This window comes from Zootoca vivipara, chromosome 2, assembly GCF_965207765.1.
Source record: "Zootoca vivipara chromosome 2, rZooViv2.hap1.1, whole genome shotgun sequence".
In the NCBI taxonomy this organism is placed as follows: Eukaryota; Metazoa; Chordata; class Lepidosauria; order Squamata; family Lacertidae; genus Zootoca; species Zootoca vivipara.
The window spans coordinates 107,280,360-107,303,971 of record NC_142584.1 but is presented as its reverse complement, the minus strand read 5'-3'; the positions used below and the strand labels follow the sequence as shown (position 1 = coordinate 107,303,971).

Genomic DNA, 23,612 nt, shown 5'->3' with positions numbered 1-23,612 from the left:
GGACAGTGTTCTCGAAGCTACGAACATGAGTTAGACCAAACTGTGGGAGGCAGTGGAAGACAGGAGTGCCTGGCATGCTATGGTCCATGGGGTCACGAAGAGTCGGACACGACTAAACGACTAAGCAACAACAATTAATGAAATGCAATAGCGATGTTTATTTTTGTGTTATTGTAACTATTTGTTTTATTACTGTGGAATTTCCAAAAGAAAGCATTTGTAAAAATTAAAAGAAAAAGAAAAAATAATTAGTTGCATTAATGAAATAAATGCATTTTTCGACGATATTCTCATTTTCCGAGTTTCACCTCTAATGCTGTGTTGTTTAACACTCGATTGGGAGCTGCCCAGAGTGGCTGGGGAAACTCAGCCAGATGGGTGGGGTATAAATAATAAATTGTTGTTGTTGTTGTTGTAGTTATGCAAAAAAATCCTATGGCGCTGGCTGTGCCACTGAGACTGCATCCACATCAGTGCAAAAGAATTTATTATTTATACCGCGCCCAGCTACTCTGGGAGGCTCCCAATAGAGTACTAAAAACACAATGAAACATCAAGCATTAAAAACTTCCCGAAGCAGGGCTGCCTTCAGATGTCTTCTAAAAGTCAGATAGTTGTTTCTTTCCTTGACAGGAGGGCGTTCCACAGGGAGGCCGCCACTACCCAGAAGGCCCTATGTAATTGCATAGAAAGCCACGCACAGGGAAAGTGTTTATCCCTGAAATTCCTCACAATGTGAGGCGCATTAAGAAAATAGCAGGTGTCAGAGCCTATATACACGTCTTTATGCACGGCTGCCCAATATAAACATTTTTGCACACTGATATATGCATTTTGCAGTCTTTTTTGTGTGTGGCACGCCAACTCGAAATTCAGAAAAGTATAAAACTTCAAGAGTAGGCGTATTTTCATCCATGTTTTGATTCAGCAGGAGGGATTCAGCTAATGAAACTTGTCATCAGAAGCCCTGCAAAAGGGCTTCAACCCATCCCATGCAAGAGAGATTTCTCCCTTCCTCCCCTTGTGCAGCCCACAAAATTGGCCGAGGGTACGTCAAGAGAACTCCCAGAACTATAACTAGACCCCTTTGCTTCTTAGGCATGGAGACATATAGGTGCCTCCAAAGCTGAAAGACACCATGGGCCAGAAACTCAAAGAGTTTCCTTTTCGTTGCCTTTCGCGCTCCGCCAATGACTTCCTAAACTGAGGGCAATTTTGTGCCTTTCCTGGGCCTGGGCCTTTGGCAGCCACCAACCTATCCAACCCCTAGGTACACCCCTGCTCAGAACAGCACACACAGGAAGGGGATCATTCTGCTTGGCAAGCTGAATTGCTTGTGTAGATGGAAGATTCGACATAACGTGATGTTGAATTCCACCCAGGGTATGGGGTGATCTGCTTTGTGTTTTCTAAAGGAGAACAAAGTGTCTAAACTCATTGACATTCATATGGTTCTCCTGCACTTCAGAAACTCACCCCAACAGCTTCACTATCCCATTTGTAAAATGCTTATAGCAATAACCGCCCATTTGCAGGCTCTTCTGCCCAACATTGTCCCCAAAGAACCAACTTCCAAAACAAAATCTGCTTTTGCTTTTACTCACCCAAGAAAGCCCAGAAGAATGCCACACCGATCATCATCCTGGAGGGTCATATAATTAGATACTGCACCAATTCTGAAATCGGACCCATCTCAAACCTCCAACAATTGAACTGCTTCCTTAACTGAATGTTTCCAAATTGTGTCTCTCATTTTTGTTCTATGTGGTAAGTTAAAGTTAAGTTAAAGGTCTCTGGAAAATGAGAGAAGCAAGCAGCTCTGGTATGATGAGACCACTCGAGATAACACGATCTGCAAAGGATGTGGTCTAGCAGGGTCCGGTACCTGCTGCACAATGCATTTAGGCTGGGCAGCTAGGAAGAGAAGAGAAACTGTTACTTGTATTATTTCAGAGAATTACGACCTTGAAGCAGAAACCAATGGGAAGGGTGGCGGCTCAGCAAAGTTGTAAGCAGAAGGCAGATGAGGAATAGCAACGTCAAATAGAAACCACAGTCTTTTTGATGTATTAAATTAGAGTTGGTTGCTTGGTTAATGGGCCTTACACAGCCGTGTGTGTGCAGGAAGGGGAATGCCCAGAGGACACTCAGTGTTTTACTTGCCTGCTTCTTCAAATGGCAAGGTGTTCTAAGGGTGCAGCCTTCAACCAGGGTTGTTTTCCTTTCCCAAAAGGTGACTGGAGTCTTGGAGCCTCTTGGTGGCAGGGGGAGGTTTTGGGGTGGGGAGAAGCCTAATCATAAAATGGACTACCTTTGACTGTCCGTTCACCCTGGGGCCTTCTAGTGGCAGGAAGAGGCCTGGGGAGGGGGGGGTAGGAGAAGGAGGATAGTAAGATAAAAAAGAGAGAGAGATGAATGTTTTGGAAATATGAATGGCTGAAAATATTGGTTGATTTAGATGATAATGGAATTTAGATATATGAAAATTGCTAAGGAGCAAAATGATCTCAAAAAATGAAAATCAGAAGGGAGGGATCTGAGGAAGTCCTTAAGTCAATGTTAAGCAAAGTATGAGAAGTGTTTCTTTTTTGTTGTTTTTATTTTTGTTTTGTTGTGTTTTGTTGTTGTTGTATGATGTCTTATTATAAAATGAATAAAAATTATTGGGGGGAAACAAAACAAAAAGGTGACTGGGGGCATATGATAAGACTCCCTTTGTCACTGGACAAAGACCTTTGCCTACTAGAGTCCACCTAAACATTAGGAAGAACTGCCTGACAGTAAGAGCTGTTCAACAGTGGAATTTGCTGCCAAGAAGTGTGGTGGAGTCTCCTTATTTGGAGGTCTTTAAGCAGAGGCTTGACAGGCATATGTCAAGAATGCTTTGATGGTGTTTCCTGCTTGGCAGGGGGTTGGACTGGATGGCCCTTGTGGTCTCTTCCAACTCTATGATTCTATGAATATTGCAGGTGGAGGATGGATAGGGGTGGGAAATCACACGGGGACAGGAGATTTAGCAGTCTGAGCCCATAAAGCATTCATAGCATCCCAGAGGGAATGGGGGTTAAGGCTGGGAGATGCACACTATGACTTTAAAACAAAAACAATCCCTATCCTCGCTGCACTATATGGGAAGGTTTCAGGAGGGAGAGCAGTGAGAGGGAATTATACATTTTGTCTTCCCTGCTTTCCAGAAAGCTGCCCGTCCTAGCTGTATAGCAATTAGGCAGGTATGTTTGGGGTTGATAGACAGCCAGTGGGGAAAGGTTCCTTATTCACTTCCTAATACATAGACACCCAGTTTTCACCCCAGTCTTCCACAAGGCACCTTGGAGGCCCGAGCCTATTTCTAACTGTTCATCTCTACATGAACATACATCATATATGTACACATGTTCATCTATAGCAGCGGTGCCCAAACCTTTTTTCAAAGAGGGCCAGATTTGATGAAGTGAACATGTGTGAGGGGCCGACCAAAGAAGTTGTTGACCTTTTTTAGGATTCAAGTTCTTGAGCGTTTTTTAGGATTTTACCCCAGGAGATAAACTGCCACAGGGGCCGGATTAAACTGACCAGCAGGCACCAGATTAGGCCCCCGTAACGGACTTTGGACATGCCTGATCTATAGTGATCATATATCTTGGAGCCTGCAAGACAAGGTGACGGGGTAAGGTAGCACAGTTGTCACAACACCATGGCGACAGGATAGCTCTGGGTGAGCACATTGCTCCAGCAAGCAAGGAAGTCAACAAGGGCTTTCCAGCCTCTGCCTCTCTGAAGCTCCAGCTGCCCCCTTGGTGAACTAGTCTCTTAAAGGAAGTGTTGAATGTAGCTTTTTGGCTGTTAGATCCTGGAAAGGATCCAGCCATTGTCTCAATGGCTGTGATGTCGCTGAAATATTTACAAACTTTCAAACTGCTCAGCGATTAAACAAACGGCTTCAGAGGAAAGCTAATAGTGAGCACTGAGGACAGAAAAGTTTCACAGAGGAAGGGACAGGGGTCAGAGATCGTAAATATTGGGACGGAGAATTATCATCAGGAAAAGGAAAAAGTAAACTGTTTGCTAAGTAGTAGTGTTCTGAGAGAATGGCGAGTATACCGTAGTAGGAATAAAGGAAATGGCTCTGCTCCTACCTGAAAAGTTCTCCCTCCCTCCCCATGACTCCTCTTTTGGCCCATGTGCCAAATGATGTCAGCTGCGTTTCCACCTCATCTCCACATTTCTAGCAGGAAGGAAACAAACAAAAACCAAGTCAAGTTATGGACTTGAAGAGCTGTTTGAAAATCAGCAGTGATGACCACGAGGCTCCCTCTACTGGCTCTCTTAGGTACATTCACTGCAAGAGGAGTAACATCACTGCTGTCCATCCGATCTCAGGCTTATCCACACTATCTCAAAAATTGCCAATGTCAAGGAAATAAAGAACTATACAACTTTTAGAAGACATCTGAAGGCAGCCCTGTATCAGGAAGCTTTTAATGTTTGGTGCTTTATAATTTTTTTATATATTCTGTAAGCAGCCCAGAGTGGGCGGGGTATAAATAATAAATACTACTACTACTGTAGCAGGGGCCCAAAGGGCCCCAATTAAGTTAATAATGTAATTCCCTGTAAATCCTGGAATATGCTTATATTAGTGAATTATGGTAACCTGTTGCTTTAGAGAAACTGATGATTCAGCAAGAAGCCGTCCCTACTGGGATAGAAGGTCAGCTAATACGTAAATCACAAAGAAACAATTCATAAACTAGAACATAAATTGTTACATCCACACATAAAACAGGTTCCCATGCATGCAAACTAACAATATGTAACAGATCATGGTAAGAATCAAAGTTTAGTTAGCAACGCTTATTGCGCATGCGTATTAGATTAGATAATGACGTACGTATTAAATATGAAATGAGGTGATGAATATTAAATATTAAAATGATGTAATGATTTATGTGATTGGTTAAATTGAAATCCTTTGTCTGAAATGTTATAAATACCCCTGCCTGGCCTTTGGGCGGGGTTCCAGTATTCCAAAAAGATTCGACTGTAACCTTATTGCTTTGCAATAAACATAATGGACTCCTAACTCCTCTTGTCTCTGAGTTTTATTGGCTAACTCAGAAGATAAGGAAGTAACAGGATACATTCAAGAGCATTGATACATCCAAGTCTATTGATACATTGATACAGTGTTATTTTTCTTCCTTGGGGACATTTGTGCAGAGAGGTGGAAATAAAACTTTTATTTTGATGAAAGAAACAAGGTGGAGTGTGATTTTCCTGTATCTGAAACCTATAATAACCTGTTTAGGGAAGCGTTTAATGTTTGACGCACTATTGTATTTTAATATTTTGTTGGAAGCCGCCCAGAGTGGCTGGGGAAACCCAGCCAGGTGGGCAGGGTATAAATATATTACGGTATTATTATTATTATTATTATTATTATTATTATTATTATTGGTTTGCGCTGGTAACTGGAGTCCCGCTGTTTTACGGGGCAGCCTGCTGCTTGATTGACAGGGCTCTCTCTCTCTCTTTGTTTCAACGTTCCATTGCCAGCACCCAGCGGGCTCTGTATGTGGAAATAGGCGTGTTTTGCAGACTCAGATTCTTCGACCTTTATCATAAAGAATATTGTTTACCCTTCCGTGGGGTATTGCACACGTGTTGGGGCCGGGCTGCTTTATTTACAGGTGAAACTCGGAAAAATAGAATATCATCGAAAAGTGCATTTATTTCAGTAATGCAACTTTTTATTTTATTTTATTTTATTTTTACAAATGCTTTCTTTTGGAAATCCCACAGTAATAAAACACATAGTTACAATAATATAATAATAAACAAAAACAAACATCGCTATTACATTTCATTAATTACATTCCATTTATAATTGACCCAATTACAATTACAACAAATAAAGGCTGGACATATCTTGCTTTGCATGCCATGCATCTATCTCATACATTGGTTTTAAGTTGCATTACTGAATTAAATGCACTTTTCGACGATATTCTAATTTTCCGAGTTTCACCTGTAAGTGTAACCCTAGTGTGAGGCAGAGGTGTGGTTTGTAAATTCTTATGACATGGCGATATACCTTTAAGAGATTCGCTACCTTTTGAAGGAAAATCCTCCTCTGGGAGGTTTATAGAGGCGGGCGGAGAAGAAGACTGCAGGTGGGAAGTTGTGTGTGACGCAGGGAACATCTTCTAGCGCGCTTTTCAGAATAAATGCTCCCTTATTTCCGTTGAACTGACATATTCTTTGGGAAATGAACCGTGCCGCTGAAGTGTGTGCCCATCCAGTCAAAGAGCGCCAGGGAGAGTTGCAATTGAGAAATGAATCAGTCTCTGTGTTGCGCTTTGCTCACTGACTGTCAGCATGAAATCGGCTCCTTTCCTAACCACTGGCTAACCCTTCCTAGCGCCTCCTTTAAAGGGGTGGCCAGAAGCAAGGAAAAAGGAAACTAAAACTGAAGTCCTTGAACTATCGCAGTTAGATATCCGCAAGCAGAAACGGCTCAGGATTTCAGCAAATATCTCACTTGGTCTACCTGCCAACTTGACCTGTTCGTGGTGCTGATGCTGTTAAGCTGTGGGTGGGAACACTGCTTCCTGGGGGAGAACGCACCACATCTTTCTGGGACAGCCGCAGTCAATAGAGAGCTTGCAGCTGCCTTGATCTCTGGGGCCTCTTGTCCTGACAGGCGATCCAAAATAATAATAATTGGAGAGGCTAAAAAGAAGAGAGAAAGCCTGGAGTGATCCAGAAGAGGCAGCCAGAGGGAGAAAGTGAAGATGGGCACCGGACCCCGCGCTGTGAAGTTCATGGTGATGATTCTGAGCAATGCTGTGCCTCTTTCGCTGCATCCACTTGTCTGTCCAGGCTGGACCCAGCTTCAGCTCCTTGATGGACATTGGACAGGACTCGAGAACTGCAAGGTGAGCAGGCACCAAAGACTATTCGGAGAAGGATAAGCAAGGCAGGCTCCCTGACCTTCCCTATCTCGCAGATTCTCCTCCCTTCTCTAGGAGACACTGGACAATACGCTGTGGCAGAACAGCGCAAAGGATGCCAAGAAGGGGGACCTTGCTTTTTGAAGGTAAGAGGAAGTTTATTGGGGGCTTGGTTCTTGAGCGCTTTTCGCGGGGTCCGTCGTCCTTCTCTAAATGCCAGCCTGTACCTTCTCTTTTTTTGAGAAGAGAAGAATCCTTGGAAAAGACCCTGATGTTGGGAAAGATTGAGGGCACTAGGAGAAGGGGACGACAGAGGACAAGATGGTTGGACAGTGTTCTCGAAGCTACGAACATGAGTTTGACCAAACTGCGGGAGGCAGTGCAAGACTGCCTGGCGTGCTATGGTCCATGGGGTCACGAAGAGTCGGACACGACTAAACGACTAAACAACAACAACCTTCTCTTTCTCTCATCTGCATTTCCGACAAGGGGCAATTGTGCATTGTACCCCTGCAGCCACCGTGGGAGTTCTTTTAGGAAGATAGGGACCCTCCTTATGACTAAGCCAGACAGACGGTTCCTTTAGCTCAGCACTTAGTACTGGCAGGCAGTGGCTCTTCAAGAATTCATGTCAATGGGTGCGCCTCTGTTGCCACATATTCTGCTGCTGCGCGCTCCTCACCATAAGCAGATTTGTGCAAACACCTGCAATTAATCAAATAAACGTTTGGGGCGCTTAATGCTCTAAGCGGAGGAAGGGAGTGTAAGTGTGTGTGAGTGCATAATCTTCCCATAAATTACTTCCTCTCTCTTCTAGCCTTCTCCAACTGATGTTCATCTTCAGCTTAAAGCACGCAGGACTCTTGTTATTGAGAGGGAGAGGTGGGAACCAAATCAGTGCTGAGATTATTGTTCCTGCTCTTTCAAACTTCTCCATAGAGCTTCCTGCAGCAGGAAGTAGCTCTGCTTCCCGGAGTAATCGGAGAGATTGTTTGGGGTTTTTTTTTCCTGCGGGTGGGCGAGAACAGCAGGAGGAGGAACTTTTTCCTTGCTGCAGCGCCACATGCAGTATCAGCGTTCGTTGAAGAACAGGAACTGTAGAAAATAAACCAGTAAAGTCACGTTGGTTTGTTTTTACTTGAACAAACATACAACCTTTATATTACATTCTTTATATTGAAAAGGAAAAACGATTATTAATTATCTGTTATCAATATTATTTTTAGCCACCCTCAGGGCCAGATTTAGGTTTGATGAGGCCCTAAGCTACTGAAGGTAATGGGGTCCTTTATATGTCCAGCTGTCCTTTGTCAACAACAAATTGTCGCTGTTTTTTGTGTTGAATATATGCTGTATGGTAATTTATGGAGCCAATAGGTATCTAAAGCCATTTGCACATAACTAAATATGTACATCATAGGAGCCTACACCACACAAAACACTGTTGCTGTATGTAGGTTTTATTTTATTTGTTTTTTATCTTATATTTTGGAAATGTACATCCAGTTTTGTTTTTTCCTTTAAATTTTTTGAGGCCCCCAAAAGAGTGAAGCTTATTTTGCTTATATGTAAATCCGGCACTGGCTACCCTTCACCAATAGATCCCAGGGCAGCTTACCACAAGTTAAAATTCAGTATTAAAAACAATTGAAACAAATTACACAAACAAATGTTATTGATCGACCAAATGAAGGCTACAGCCAAAAAGCAGAAAAGGAAAGAGGTGAACAATCTTAGAAGCATAGCTGCCAAGTTATCCCTTTTTTAAAGGGATTTTCCCTTATGCTGAATAGGCTTCCTCGTGAGAAAAGGGAAAACTTGGCAGCTATGCTTAGAAGCATGTTAAAATAGATGTGATAAAATCCTCATAATACATAGAGCTTGTATTGAGTGGTTTGACTGAGCAAGACAGCAGATACTTAAGGGTGACAAACGAGCAAATGAATTTCTGTGAGTATTTAGCCCTTGGGTTTTCATACAACTTACATATAGTGTTACCCCCAACTGAATCACATCAGCAGGTGCCGAATCACTGTTCTCTAGGAATATTTTTTGTATCCAGCATCCAGAATTTCAGTTTTCATTGTTTGGAACCTCAGAAATGCAAACGTCAGAAATGATTTTGAAGAGATATGGAGGGTGTTCATAGAATTTGTATTGTTAAAACTGAAAGGGGTTAAACTAGCACAAGAGGTGTCAAAATTTTGGGAGGTTGGAAAGTTATAATGGAATGGTCTCAGTGGTGGGGTGCACATTTTTATGATTACTTATGTATGGTTATTTATTGATTTAATAATAATAATAATAATAATAATAATAATAATAATAATAAACTCAAAAAGGGAGGGGAAGAGTGGGAAATCGAGGGGAAAGTACAGAAAGTAAAGACCTTGTTTTTCTGGTTAAAATGTTTGTAAAAGTTGGGGGGGGCATTTTGGTGCGTATCCAGCCTCTGTTAGAGGAATTTGCTCACAACTATGTTGTTGGCCTGCTTCACTGGCTCTTGCTGGGTTAAAACATGACTGAGAGGTGAGGGACCATGCAGTTGTTTGGACACAATAGCCACCTTGCACTCTAAAACCCCTCAGTTTAGAAGCATGCTGGACCACCTCAAAACATCTACTGCAAATGAAACTTCTGCCATTTTATTAATGTTAAATGCATTATCATTTCTTGTCAGCTTTTCCAGTCCAAAAAAAAAAATTCCAGGTCTCAACCTGGAGATAAAAGGGGAGGGGATGCAAATATCGTGCAAATCGAAGGGAATGTTTTTTTCCTGACTAATAATAATAATTTTATTATTATTTATACCCTGCCCATCTGGCTGGGTTTCCCCAGCCACTCTGGGTGGCTTACAACATACCTATCTAAAAACATAATAAAAACATCAGTCCTTTAAAACTTCCCTAAACAGGACTACCTTCAGGTGTCTTCTAAAAGTCAGGTAGTTGTTTATTTCCTTGACATCTGATGGGAGGGTGCCACTACCGAGAAGGCCCTCTTCCTGGTTTCCTGGTTTCCGAGAAGGCCCTCGGAGCTGGACCTCAGTGTCCGGGCTGAACGATTGGGGTGGAGATGCTCCTTCGCGTATACTGGGCAGAGGCCATTTAGGGCTTTAAAAGTCAGAGCCAGAAGTCCCAATGAAAGAACAATGGCAAGAAAAACTGATGAGCTATGCACAACTGGCAAAGTTAACACATAAACTATGTGAGAAGGACAACCGTGACTTTAAGGAAGAATGGGAACTTTTTACAAACTATTTCAAAAGACAACAAAAGGATTTGGACTCCTTGGCAAGTGTTGAATAAACATCCATAATTTATTAGTAGAACATATGTACAGTTTAGTAGCGTGTATAAATATGTATAAACAAATGAGAGAGGGGAGCTGAGGAAAGTCCTGAGAGGGTGGGAGAGGGAGGGAGGGGAGGGTGGAAAGGGGGGAGAAATTGTAATTGGTTATGTATTGGCAAGTTGTATTGCTTAACAAAAAAAATCGTGTGTGTGTGTGTGTATATGTGTATATATATATATATATATATATATATATATATATATATATATATCAGAGCCAACACTTTGATTTGTGCTCAGAAATGTACTGGGAGCTAGTGAAGATCCTTTACGATCGGTGCTATATGGTCCCAGCGGTGCTATATGGTCCCACTCCCAGTCACCAGTCTAGCTGCCGCATCCTGGATTAGTTATACAGTAGTTTTCAGATCACCTTCAAAGGTAGCCCCACGTAGAGTGCATTGCAGTAGTCCAAGCAGGAGATAACCAGAGCATGCATACCAAATGGAGCTGGCAGACAGTCGCCCTTGACACAGAATTGACCTGCGCCTCCATGGGCAGCTGTGAGTCCAGAATGACTCCCAGGCTGCACACCTGGTCCTTTCTGTTTGAGTCAGTGTCTCATAGGAGTGGGCTTTGCCAGAGTTGATACCCGGGTCTCCTCCAAGGGGAGTGTTTGAGGCTTCCTTGCTTGGGGGAACTGAACTCAAATGCTGATCTTTCAACAGAGCTGATGCCCTCAAACTGCTTCCCATCTTTTTGTGCAAATTCACAAGAAAATACACTTCAAGGCCACTTGGTTTTTTTAAAAATAATAATGGTACAGGCAGGAGGGCGTGTGAAGGTTTCATGTTGCGCGCGGGGGGGGGGGAGGTGATATCAGAGGATGTGTATTGCACATGGCCAGCATCTTAAAAAGCATATGGCTAGAAAAATGAACAGGAGAAGTCCTTCAAATATATTTATTAAAAAAAATTCTGAAACAACAAGGCATATAAAAATACACACCCACACAACAGAAAGGGGAAAAAAGACAAAAAAGACAAAAATTCAAATAGAAAACAAAAAATCTAACTTATTAAACTTATCTCCAATCTAATGACTTCCTCGTTCCCTCTCCTTCTGCGATTCTTTTCATCACTTCTGTAGTAAAGTCTAAATCTTATATAAATTCTACTTATTACTTAATAATCCCTTATTTTTTCTATCTTTTACATCTTATCCTATTATATTCTATCTAAATCTTTCTTCTCAATAAAATAAAATCCTTATTTCTAACTATACTTATCTCTTACCATTATATTATCTACAACCTCTATTTTTTCTCCTTCACTTCCCTTATTTCTAATCTACTAAACACTTATTCTTTAAATAAATTTTAAATTCCTTCCAATCTTCTTCCGCTGCTTCTTCACTCCGATCCCGGAGTCTCCCGGTCAACTCAGACAGTTCCATATATTCTATCAACTTCTTCAGCCAATCATCCTTCTTCCAATTCTTTGCAAGTAGAATTCTTGCAGCTGTTGTGGCATACAAAAAGAAAGTAACATCCTTCCTAGGTATATCCTCTCCCGTTATCCCAAGTAAGAAGGCCTCTGGTTTTTTTAGCAAAGGTGTTTTTCAACACTTTTTTCAATTCGTTATAAATCTTTTCCCAGAAGTCTCTCACTTGGGGGCACGTCCACCACATGTGGAAGAAAGTTCCCTCTTGTTTTTTATATTTTCAACATTTATTATCTTGTTTATGATAAATCTTTGCAAGCTTTACCGGGGTCAGATACCATCTATACATCATTTTCATCAAATTTTCTTTTAACACTGAACACGCGGTAAATCTCATATTATACATCCATAACCTTTCCCAATCTTCCACCATGATATTATGTCCTACATCATTTGCCCATTTAATCATTACACATTTTGTTTGCTCATCTTTTGTATGCCATTCCAACAATAAATTATACATTTTTGATAAATTCTTACTTTTTGAATCTAACAATTCCATTTCCAATTTAGACTTTTTCATTTGAAAACCAACTTTTTTATCCTTCAAGGCAGTAAGGCATTTGTTTGAGGGTCGCATTCATGAGGAAAAGAGTTCCCATTTTCTCTCCCGGGTGGGTCTGCTCTGCTTTCTTGTACCTCTGGTGACCCAGGAGGCAGAGTTCCATTTGCCAAGCCACCAGCAAGTTGAGCAGTGCCTTTCTCTCTCCTTTTGCAACATAGATGCATTGCGAAACAGAGCACCAAAAAGATGACAAACCCTAGTGCGCCGTAAGCGCAATCATGTCTGCGTCCTGAAACTGGAAAACAGAAAAAGTCAGCGGGCATGCTTCTGACACCCTTTAAGTGTAGCTGTACCATGGAAAGAGCTATGTGTGGCATTATTCCACCCCACCAAGAAGGCTAGATAGAACCAGACCTATGTGCCATAAAAGCATAGAACTGTAGAGTTGGAAGGGACCACGGGGGTCATCTAGTCCAACCTCGTGCAATGTAGGAGTCTTTTGCCCAACGTGGGGCTTGCTTGAACCTCTGACCCTGAGATCAAGAGTCTCATGGTCTACCTACTGAGCTTTCAGCCATTATGGCAAGTGGAACAACAAATCAGTTTTATTGTTTACTGGTATGAGTCTATTATTTATTTTGTGTTGCCTTTATAGCATGCCTCTCCTTCAATGGTTAGGTTTAGGTTTATATATCGCTTTCCATGACAACGAGCCCCCAAAGGATTTACAGCTAAAGTAAAAATACAATAAAAATACACAAACATATTACAAATAGTCGAAACAAAATAAAATTTAAAATCCTTCCAGTAGCACCTTAGAGACCAATTAAGTTTGTCATTGGTATGAGCTTTTGTGTGCATGCACACTTCTTCAGATACAAATAGGGCTGACTTTCCATCTCACCCTCTGAAGTAAGCTTAAGTAAGATAGATGCTGGTGACAGGAGCAGGGCCGGATTTGGGGTGATGAGGCCCTAAGCTACTGAAGGTATTGGGGCCCTTTATATGACTAGCTGTCCTTTGTCAACAATAAATTGCCGTCGTTTTTGGTGTTGAATATATGCTACATGGTCATTTATGGACCTAACAGGTCCATAGGTAAAGGTACCCCTGACCGTTAGGTTCAGTTGAGAACAACTGGGGTTGTGGCGCTCATCTTGCTCTATAGGACCAGGGAGTCAACGTTTGTCTGCAGACAGCTTCCGGGTCATGTGGCCAGCATGACAAAGCCGCTTCTGGTGAACCAGAGCAGCGCACGGAAACGCTGTTTACTTTCCCGCCGGAGTGGTACCTATTTATCTACTTGCACTTTGACATGCTTTCGAACTGCTAGGTGGGCAAGAGTTGGGACCGAACAATGGGAGCTCACCCTGTAGCGGGCATTCGAACCGCCAACCTTGTGATCAGCAAGCTCTAGGCTCTGTGGTTTAGACCACAGCGCCACCTGCGTCCCAATAGGTCCATACACACAAAAATAAAACACTGTTGCTGTATGTAGGTTTTATTTTATTTGTTTTTTTATCTTATATGTTGGAAATCTATATCCAGTTATTTTCCTTTAAGTTTTTTGGGGGGCCCTAAGCTATAGCTTTTTTAGCTTATACGTAAATCCTGCACTGGCCAGGAGGTCCAGTGGAATGCTATGCTCCTTCCCACCGGTGTCTCCTGCATACAGGGCAACCAAGGCCATCTCAGGGCCAGAAATGGTCCTGAGTACAAAATTAATCTCATCCAAGTATGTCTGGAGTTCAGGAACCACCTGCGAGGAGACATTTGCAAGCAGGCTACAGTATAATGATCCAGATCTTCTGGGCTCAGGGAGGGTTACTTAGAGTGGTCTCTCCTCTCAGAGAGACATTTGTTTACTTCCGTGGCACCACTAGTCTCCAATCCTTGTCAGATATGATGAGCCATGAAGCGTCGTAGCCGCCTTGTCCAAGCACCTTGTCCACATCCTTGAGCATTATCAATGGAAAATCACCCATTAACACCTGTGTTTAATCATTATTTTAGGTGTGAAAGGTGTGTTGTTGGGTTTTTTTGGGGGGGGGGAATTATGCCAGATCCATCCCTGATGGGCATGCAACGTTGTGGCCAAATTTGTTATATTACGGTTCAGCAGTTACGGAGAAAGGCTGTGACCTCCGCGTGCGCAATGCCTACATTTATATATATATAGATAATAATAACTAATAGGAACAAATGCAAACCAAAAAGAAATTAATGCAAGCAGCCCTCCTAACCCCGAACTCTACCCCCACCCCCACCCCCAGTGGTGAATCCATATGACAGTAACTTCAGAACCTCACCAGGTATGCTAAGGAAGACTTGGAAACAAATTTTCCTCTCAAAATCTTCAAGTTGGTATTCTCCAGCAAGCTGTTTGCTGGAATTCTTGATAAAGAGGTCATTTCCCTGTAGATAGAAGTGTTCCTTGAATGAGCTATTGTAGACTCTCAGTTCTCCTTCAGTTATGGCTAATATGGGACCATCAAAGGAACTGCTCTTAAGAAATAAAAGAATGTAGGGATAACTGGAAACATTAGCAAAGATCATCCCAGCTGAACCTTCTGCTATGGAGACGTTACGAGAAGGGCAGTGTGTAGAACCTGGAAGAAAATGAGGGCAACTCATTAATAGAAATCTACCACCAACCAGACAGATTAGATCTCATATCTTAAGAGAGGCGTGAACTCATTACACCTTTGCAATTGCACATTGGGTAAAAGTCATATTCCACTTGTTGACCAAAGTTTCTGAAGGCAGTTTGGAAACTTACTGGATCCCATCATCTTTGGGGGGCAGACTATCCGCATTGACGTGGCAGGTTTTGTTCACCCTCTGCGCCCCGGGTGTCGGCAAATGCTGCATCGCTGCCGGTATTGGGTTGAATGCGCAAATAATACAACCTTTTATGAACTTGTCTTAAGAGACCTTACACTTTGAGCCATAAACTTGCAACACTGAACTAGCAGATTGAGCCAGTGAAGAATTTACTTACTTGTGTTTGACATTCATTCACTTTGATAACTATTTCTGTTTGACGTTCTAGATTAGGTTTAGATCTTTCAATCTGCGTCTCTGCTTATAGGTAGAACTGAATTCATGGGGACTTGTCCCATGTAAGCATGCACGTGATTATACTCTGATCCTGGGCAAAATTACCTGTCTGTGAGCCGCACCACTTTGTGTTCTGTAATATGGATTTTGGAAACTGCTTTGTTATAGTAGCAAACATTGCAGATGGTCATTTATATGCCTGGAGCAGGAAACCAAACTTTGTGGAATCTTGTTTCTAGAGGAAGCTATACTTGTGCAATATATCTTTTATTAATTATGCTGCATTGATTACATGTCCTTAATATATTTTCAGCAGAAAAGGAACGAGGGGAGGGGTAAAGAACCTGTTGGATACAGGACAATTTCTTCCATGCCATGCCCACCTGTCAATCAACATCTGTCACCCCAAAGCTTGGGTGATATCAGGTGATGTGCAGTGGTTGTGTCTGCGTGTGCCAGCTCCCTGCAGGATCAGACCTCCTTCAGAGGTATGCAGAGCAGAAATCGCCTCACAGGATCATTCAAAGGGAGAAATGCAGTTCTTTATATGTTGCAGTCCTGAGCAGTACAGGACTTAAAAACTCTAAAACTCTGAGTAAATAGTATTTGGATACAGTCCATAACACATCGCTAGTGATCTGTGGTTCACCTTAGTGGTTCACAAGGTATTTACAAGATTCAACTGTTGACCTTTAGGGCAGGTTTTAGTCTTATATATGATTTTTTAAGAAAAATATCCGTACCATGAATTTGAGGCTGAAATATAGCAGATATGGGGAGATTGTAGCAGGGGATGGATTGATATGTGAGAAATGATCATCCTAGAACAGGGGTGTCCAAACTTTTTTCAAAGAGGGCCAGATTTGATGAAGTGAACATGCATGAGGGCCAACAAAAGTTGTTGAGCTTCTTTTAGGATTGAAGTTGTTGAGCTTTTGGGGAATTTTAGCACAAGAAATTACCGGTAACTGACGCAGGGGCTGGATTAAATCGACCGGCAGACTGGATTAGGCCCCCAGGCCAGACTTTGGGCATGCCTGTCCTAGAGGAACCTTCTAGGATGGAGAAGTTATCAGAAGGACAAATCAAGGAAAGTGCAGATAGAAGGCAACTTATTAATGGTATTCATATAAAACTACGAATGGGACAAAGTGGATGGCGTCTTAAGAGATACATGATGTCATTGCACAATGAAGGGCACCTTTGCACAGAAACAAAAACTCTAGGAGCATCCTCAGGCAACACCTTGAATCTAGGAAACCTCTAAAGCTCCTGAACAGTACAAATATATAACAAACAGAAATGAATAAAAGGAACCATTGTCTCCTCCCTCAGTGACTGTGAATCTCTAGGTGTCAATCACATCAGAAACTTACCAGGTATATTAAGGAAGAACTGAAGCACACAGGATTCATTTTGCTGATAAACAAGCTGGTACTCTCCGGCAAGTCCTTCATAAGCATTCTTGACAGAAAGGCCGCTATCAGATATATAGATGTCCGCTTCATACGTGCCGACACTGTGATTCAGGTGTCTCTTGGCTATGCTCAAGATGTATTGCCAAGAAGACGAGGAGTGGTTCTTCTTGTATAAAGGAAGACTATTGGAATGGTTCAATATTTTATTAGGAATGATCATCCCAGAAGAACCTTCTGGTATGGAAAGATTAGCTGAAGGGCAGTGCCAACGGTCTAGAAATAAATAAAAAATGTGTTAATTTAAAATGGGGCAAAATCAGCTTTCAAAATAGTAGGGAAGCATGATATGATAATACAATGCAAGAAATAATGTATTTTTGTTTTGTTGTAAACTACCCAGCGCCAGCGTGGTGTAGTGGTTAAGAGTGGTAGACTCATAATCTGGGGAACCGGGTTCGCGTCTCCGCTCCTCCACATGCAGCTGCTGGGTGACCTTGGGCTAGTCCCACTTCTCTGAAGTCTCTCAGCCCCACTCACCTCACAGAGTGTTTGTTGTGGGGGAGGAAGGGAAAGGAGATTGTAAGCCGCTTTGAGACTCCTTTGGGTAGTGATAAAGTGGGATAACAAATCCAAACTCTTCTTCTTCTTCTACCCTGAAATCTGTACTCTTACATTACCATACATCAATATACAGGTGTGTATATTTTTACTATCTTGTTACTTTTTTGCTTTTGCTTTTCAACTTTCTTTCTTTCTTTCTCACCCTGTCTTTTAATAAATGAAATTCTTATGATAGAATATTAATTGGGGGGGGGGCTACCCTGAGATTTTATGGAGAAGTGTGGGTAGTAAATTCCATTATGAATAATAATAATTGACAGGAACAATTGCAAACCAAAAAGAAATTAATGCAGCAGCCCTCCTCACCCCCACCCTCAGTTGTGGGGAATCCATACAGTCATACCTCAGGTTGCGAACGTGATCTGTGCAGGAGGAACGATCGCAACCCACAGCGTTCGCAGCCTGCAGCGCCGTGTCTGCGCACACATGTGACACGATTCGGTGCTTCTGCGCATGCCTGTGATGTCATTTTGCACTTCTGCGTATGCGCAAGTGCAGAAAACCAGAAGTAACCCATTCCGGTACTTCCAGGTTCGGCACAGTCCACAACCTGAAAACGTGCAACCCACAGCGTTCGTAACTTGAGGTATGACTGCATTACAGTAACTTCAGAACCTCACCAGGTATGCTAAGGAAGACTTGGAAACAAATTTTCCTCTCAAAATCTTCAAGTTGGTATTCTCCAGCAAGCTGTTTGCTGGAATTCTTGATAAAGAGGTCATTTCCCTGTAGATAGAAGTGTTCCTTGAATGAGCTATTGTAGACTCTCAGTTCTCCTTCAGTTATGGCTAATATGGGACCATCAAAGGAACTGCTCTTAAGAAATAAAAGAATGTAGGGATAACTGGAAACATTAGCAAAGATCATCCCAGCTGAACCTTCTGCTATGGAGACGTTACGAGAAGGGCAGTGTGTAGACCCTGGAAGAAAATGAGGGCAACTCATTAATAGAAATCTACCACCAACCAGACAGATTAGATCTCATATTTTAAGAGAGGCGTGAACTCATTACACCTTTGCAATTGCACATTGGGTAAAAGTCATATTCCACTTGTTGACCAAAGTTTCTGAAGGCAGTTTGGAAACTTACTGGATCCCATCATCTTTGGGGGGCAGACTATCCGCATTGACGTGGCAGGTTTTGTTCACCCTCTGCGCCCCGGGTGTCGGCAAATGCTGCATCGCTGCCGGTATTGGGTTGAATGCGCAAATAATACAACCTTTTATGAACTTGTCTTAAGAGACCTTACACTTTGAGCCATAAACTTGCAACACTGAACTAGCAGATTGAGCCAGTGAAGAATTTACTTACTTGTGTTTGACATTCATTCACTTTGATAACTATTTCTGTTTGACGTTCTAGATTAGGTTTAGATCTTTCAATCTGCGTCTCTGCTTATAGGTAGAACTGAATTCATGGGGACTTGTCCCATGTAAGCATGCACGTGATTATACTCTGATCCTGGGCAAAATTACCTGTCTGTGAGCCGCACCACTTTGTGTTCTGTAATATGGATTTTGGAAACTGCTTTGTTATAGTAGCAAACATTGCAGATGGTCATTTATATGCCTGGAGCAGGAAACCAAACTTTGTGGAATCTTGTTTCTAGAGGAAGCTATACTTGTGCAATATATCTTTTATTAATTACTCGTGTCATTCAGCCCGTTAAATAAACGGGCGCTAGAACATATGTGAGTGCTGCGCGGAGCACCAGATCGAGGAGCCGGTCTGGACACCGTGCTGGATTGAGGAGGCGATGCTCCGTGCGGCGTTGCTGGGCACTGACTCTGCAGACCGGCTCCTCGATCCGGTGCTCCGCGCAGTGCTGATCAGCGCCGACCCGGCATGCCGCCGGATCAAGAAAGCTGCCTGCCAGGTCGGCACCCAGCAGCGCTGCACGGAGCACCGGGCTGCAGAGTCAGCACCCAGCAGCACCGCACGGAGCATCGCCTCCTCAATCCAGCACGGCGTTGCTGGGCGCTGACTCTGCAGACCGGATCCTCGATCTTGTGCTCCCAGGACCTCTCCTTCCTGTCGGCGACGGGGGGACAGGAACGAAGGAGGAGAAAGCAGCCCTTTCTCCTCCTTCCTTCCTCTCCCCTAGCCGCCGATAGGAAGGAAACATCCCGCGGTTTGGAGAAGTGCTTGCGCAGCGCTTCTCCGAACCCTGGAACCTGTCCTTGCTGGACGCACACACATGCGCGCTCTCCCCCCCCCCCCCCGCCAACGCTCAATCTGGCCGGGAGTGGCGGTTGGCGGTCGCAGGGAAACGGTAGGTCGGGGGTAGGGAGAGCGTGCACGTGTGTGTGTCCAGTCTCTGTGTCCAAGCCCTGTGTCCGTGGGGCACATGCGCAGTAGCGCGGACACAGAGACACAGGGACTGGACGCAGAGACACTTGCACTTTATTATATAGGATGCTGCGTTGATTACATGTCCTTAATATATTTTCAGCAGAAAAGGAACGAGGGCAGGGGTAGAGAACCTGTTGGATACAGGACAATTTCTTCCATACCATGCCCACCTGTCAATCAACATCTGTCACCCCAAAGCTTGGGTGACATCAGGTGATGTGCAGTGGTTGTGTCTGCGTGTGCCAATTCCCTGCAGGATCAGACCTCCTTCAGAGGTATGCAGAGCAGAAATCGCCTCACAGGATCATTCAAAGGGAGAAATGCGGTTCTTTATATATTGCAGTCCTGAGCAGTACAGGACTTTAAAACTCTAAAACTCTGAGTAAAAGGTATTTGGATACAGTCCATAACACATTGCTAGTGATCTGGTGGGTCACAAGTTATTTGCAAGATTCAACTGTTGACCTTTAGAGCAGGTTTTAGTTTTGTAATTGATTTTTAAGAAAAAAATATCTGCACCTTGAATTAGGGGTTGAATTATAGCAGATATGGGGAGCTTGTAGCAGGGGATGGATTGATATGTGAGAAATGATCATCCTGGAACAGGGGTGTCCAAACTTTTTTCAAAGAGGGCCAGATTTGATGAAGTGAACATGAATGTGGGCCAACAAAAGTTGTTGAGCTTCTTTTAGGATTGAAGTTGTTGAGCTTTGGGGGGAATTTTAGCACAAGAAATTACCGGTAACTGATGCAGGGGCTGGATTAAATCGACCGGCAGACTGGATTAGGCAGACTGGATTAGGCGAACATTCTAGGATGGAGAAGTTATCAGAAGGACAAATCAAGGAAAGTGCAGATAGAAGGCAACTTATTAATGGTATTCATATAAAACTACGAATGGGACAAAGTGGATGGCGTCTTAAGAGATACATGATGTCATTGCACAATGAAGGGCACCTTTGCACAGAAACAAAAACTCTAGGAGCATCCTCAGGCAACACCTTGAATCTAGGAAACCTCTAAAGCTCCTGAACAGTACAAATATATAACAAACAGAAATGAATAAAAGGAACCATTGTCTCCTCCCTCAGTGACTGTGAATCTCTAGGTGTCAATCACATCAGAAACTTACCAGGTATATTAAGGAAGAACTGAAGCACACAGGATTCATTTTGCTGATAAACAAGCTGGTACTCTCCGGCAAGTCCTTCATAAGCATTCTTGACAGAAAGGCCGCTATCAGATATATAGATGTCCGCTTCATACGTGCCGACACTGTGATTCAGGTGTCTCTTGGCTATGCTCAAGATGTATTGCCAAGAAGACGAGGAGTGGTTCTTCTTGTATAAAGGAAGACTATTGGAATGGTTCAATATTTTATTAGGAATGATCATCCCAGAAGAACCTTCTGGTATGGAAAGATTAGCTGAAGGGCAGTGCCAACGGTCTAGAAATAAATAAAAAATGTGTTAATTTAAAATGGGGCAAAATCAGCTTTCAAAATAGTAGGGAAGCATGATATGATAATACAATGCAAGAAATAATGTATTTTTGTTTTGTTGTAAACTACCCAGCGCCAGCGTGGTGTAGTGGTTAAGAGTGGTATATTTTTTTGCTATCTTGTTACTTTTTTGTTTTTCTTTTCAACTCACTCTTTCTTTCTTTCTTTCTTTCTCACCCTGTCTTTTAATCAATGAAGTTATTATGATAGAATATTAATTGGGGGGGGGGCTACCCTGAGATTTTATGGAAAAGTGTGGGTAGTAAATTCCATTATGAATAATAATAATTAACAGGAACAATTGCAAACCAAAAATAAATTAATGCAAGCAGCCCTCCTCACCCCCACCCTCAGTTGTGGTGAATCCATACAGTCATACCTCAGGTTGCGAACGTGAAACTGTCTTAAGAGACCGCTGTTGCAGAGAGGCCGTCCCAATGCTCCTGGCTGCCACCCGCCACTCAACAGTGGTCAGTGGGGCAGGGTGTTGCGGGGCTGCGCACGGAGGCGGAGCTCGCTGGGCTGGGGAGGTGAAGGAGCCGCTGCCTCATTCTCCCCAGCCTAGGAAGCTCTGCGCGCTGGCGTCTTGCCTCAGCCCTACTACCACCACATTTTAGGGGTAGCCTTCTGCTACGTGGGCCCCTGACCCCACAAAGTACCGCTTCCCGGAGTTGCACCATGGAGTAAACGTGCTGAACATCGCCTTGTGCGCCCTGGGGAGTTTGCGCGGGCTCCAGAGCCTGGGCTTTTGCCTGTCTGTCCCCCCCCCCTCCTCTGCCTATATCCTGTGGGGCTTCTTGACCAATGCTTTACGAGCCACTCTTGCAGGGGGAGCTTTGGAGACGGGAGAAAAGGCCCCGGGGAGAGAGAGAGAGAGAGGGGATGGATGTGCGTGCTTGCTTGCTTGCTTGCTGGCTGGCTGGCTGGCTGGCTGGCTTGCGCGCAAAGGAGACTGTGCAGAGCAGCCTCTGTCTTGCTCCTTCTTCCAGGCTCAAACGAGGGTCCTGACGTCTCCAGGCTGTTGGGGAGCGGCACACCCACAGATGGGGGGGGCGGGCAGAGGAAGAAACATCCAGGAGGGAGCGACCCCCAGTAACAGCAGCAGCAAAAATGTCCCGAGCCGCCTGCAATGTGTGTTTTGCGTCGCTTGTTAGTTTGCAACGACGGGGGTTGACCATTGCAGTTGCGCCCCCTCTCCAACGCCGGAGGAGCGCTGACCTTTTCTTGCATTGCCTTTTTTATTGGATTGCAAACCGACGCTTGGGGGGGAGACTCTGCTGGGGGGGGGTGCTTCCCGTTCGCTCCACTTTCCCTCCTCTCTTCCTTCTTCCTCCTCCTTGCAAGGTTCCGGCTGCAAGAGTCACGGCAGAAGAAGACCCTGACGTGAAGGGGACACAGGAGCGAAGCTTCCGATCAGGACTACAAAGGGGGGGCAGGGCTTTAAAGAGCCCCCCTCTGCCCACGTCACAGTCCCAACCGGACACTTCCCAACCTGACCCTCGCCCTGGGGCCCCTCACATCTCATTCGGCCATCAGCAATCGGCTACGAACTCAGAATGCTGAGAATTGTTAGGAGAGCCCTTCTATCATCCTCACAAGAACCACAATTTCCAGAATTCTCTGGGAAGAAGAATTGATCATCAAGCCACTTTTAACACCTGTGAGAGATTCGGGATCTGTGACTTTCAAACGAGAGAGAGAGAGAGAGAGAGAGAGAGAGAGAGAGAGAGAGAGAGAGAGAGAGAGAGAGAGAGAGAGAGAGAGAGAGAGAGAGAGAGAGAGAGAGAGAGAGAGAGAGAGAGAGAGAGAGAGAGAGAGAGAGAGAGAGAGAGAGATCACCTACCTGCTTTTTCCTCTGTCCCTGTCGCGAAGGGCACGAACAGCGCCAGCAGCAGAGCATAGGAGAATCTGGCGGCGAGCGCTTCCCCTGTGCCCCGCTCCCAGCCAGCCCGTCGCAGCAGCATGGCTGGCATCCTTCTTCCAAAATCCTTAAACTAGCAACAGGCAGCGGCGGAGGAAGATTCCTGACCGTTCCGAGCAGCGCGCGTGATGAAAGCAGCCCCTGGGGGCGGGGCGTCGTGACGTCACGACGGGCGGGAATAGACAACTGGGTCAAAGCAAACAAGATGAATTTTAACAAGGAGAAATGTAAAGTGTCCAGGGCTAGGGTTTTTTGCGCCCTAGGCGATCACCTTCTGGCGCCCCCCCCCCCCAATTTCCCAGAGTTGTTGACCTTTTTTAAGAAAAAATAAATAAAAATAGAAAAAATAAAAATAAAAAATAAAAAGAGAGTTCCTTGGTTGTTGGTGAAGGGAAGGGGTAAAAAGCAGTCTCTTTACCTGGCCATCAGGGGCACGAAAGGGGCGCCAAACTCAGCAGCTTCAGGCAGCTCTCCGGAGGTGCGC

At 43.9% G+C, this 23,612-nt stretch overlaps 1 protein-coding gene across 2 annotated transcripts in view; it reads right to left on the bottom strand.

Moving 5' to 3' along the window:
* LOC118081060 (uncharacterized) overlaps window positions 1-23,185 on the bottom strand; it is a 32,231-nt gene extending 9,046 nt beyond the window's left edge. Inside the window, exons 1-6 of one of the 2 annotated variants that reach the window (XM_060271198.2) lie at window positions 23,051-23,185; window positions 20,839-21,153; window positions 17,974-18,273; window positions 16,691-17,005; window positions 14,564-14,863; window positions 11,195-12,549 (exon numbers count right to left, since the gene is read on the bottom strand). In XM_060271198.2, coding sequence (XP_060127181.1) covers window positions 12,296-12,549; window positions 14,564-14,863; window positions 16,691-17,005; window positions 17,974-18,273; window positions 20,839-21,153; window positions 23,051-23,180 — 1,614 coding nt within the window. In that variant the 5' untranslated portion in view covers window positions 23,181-23,185 and the 3' untranslated portion in view covers window positions 11,195-12,295. Of the gene's footprint in view, window positions 1-11,194; window positions 12,550-14,563; window positions 14,864-16,690; window positions 17,006-17,973; window positions 18,274-20,838; window positions 21,154-23,050 lie in introns of those variants that run through there. The other variant, XM_088663393.1, reaches the window with a different exon arrangement.
* Between the last annotated feature and the right edge of the window lie 427 nt (window positions 23,186-23,612).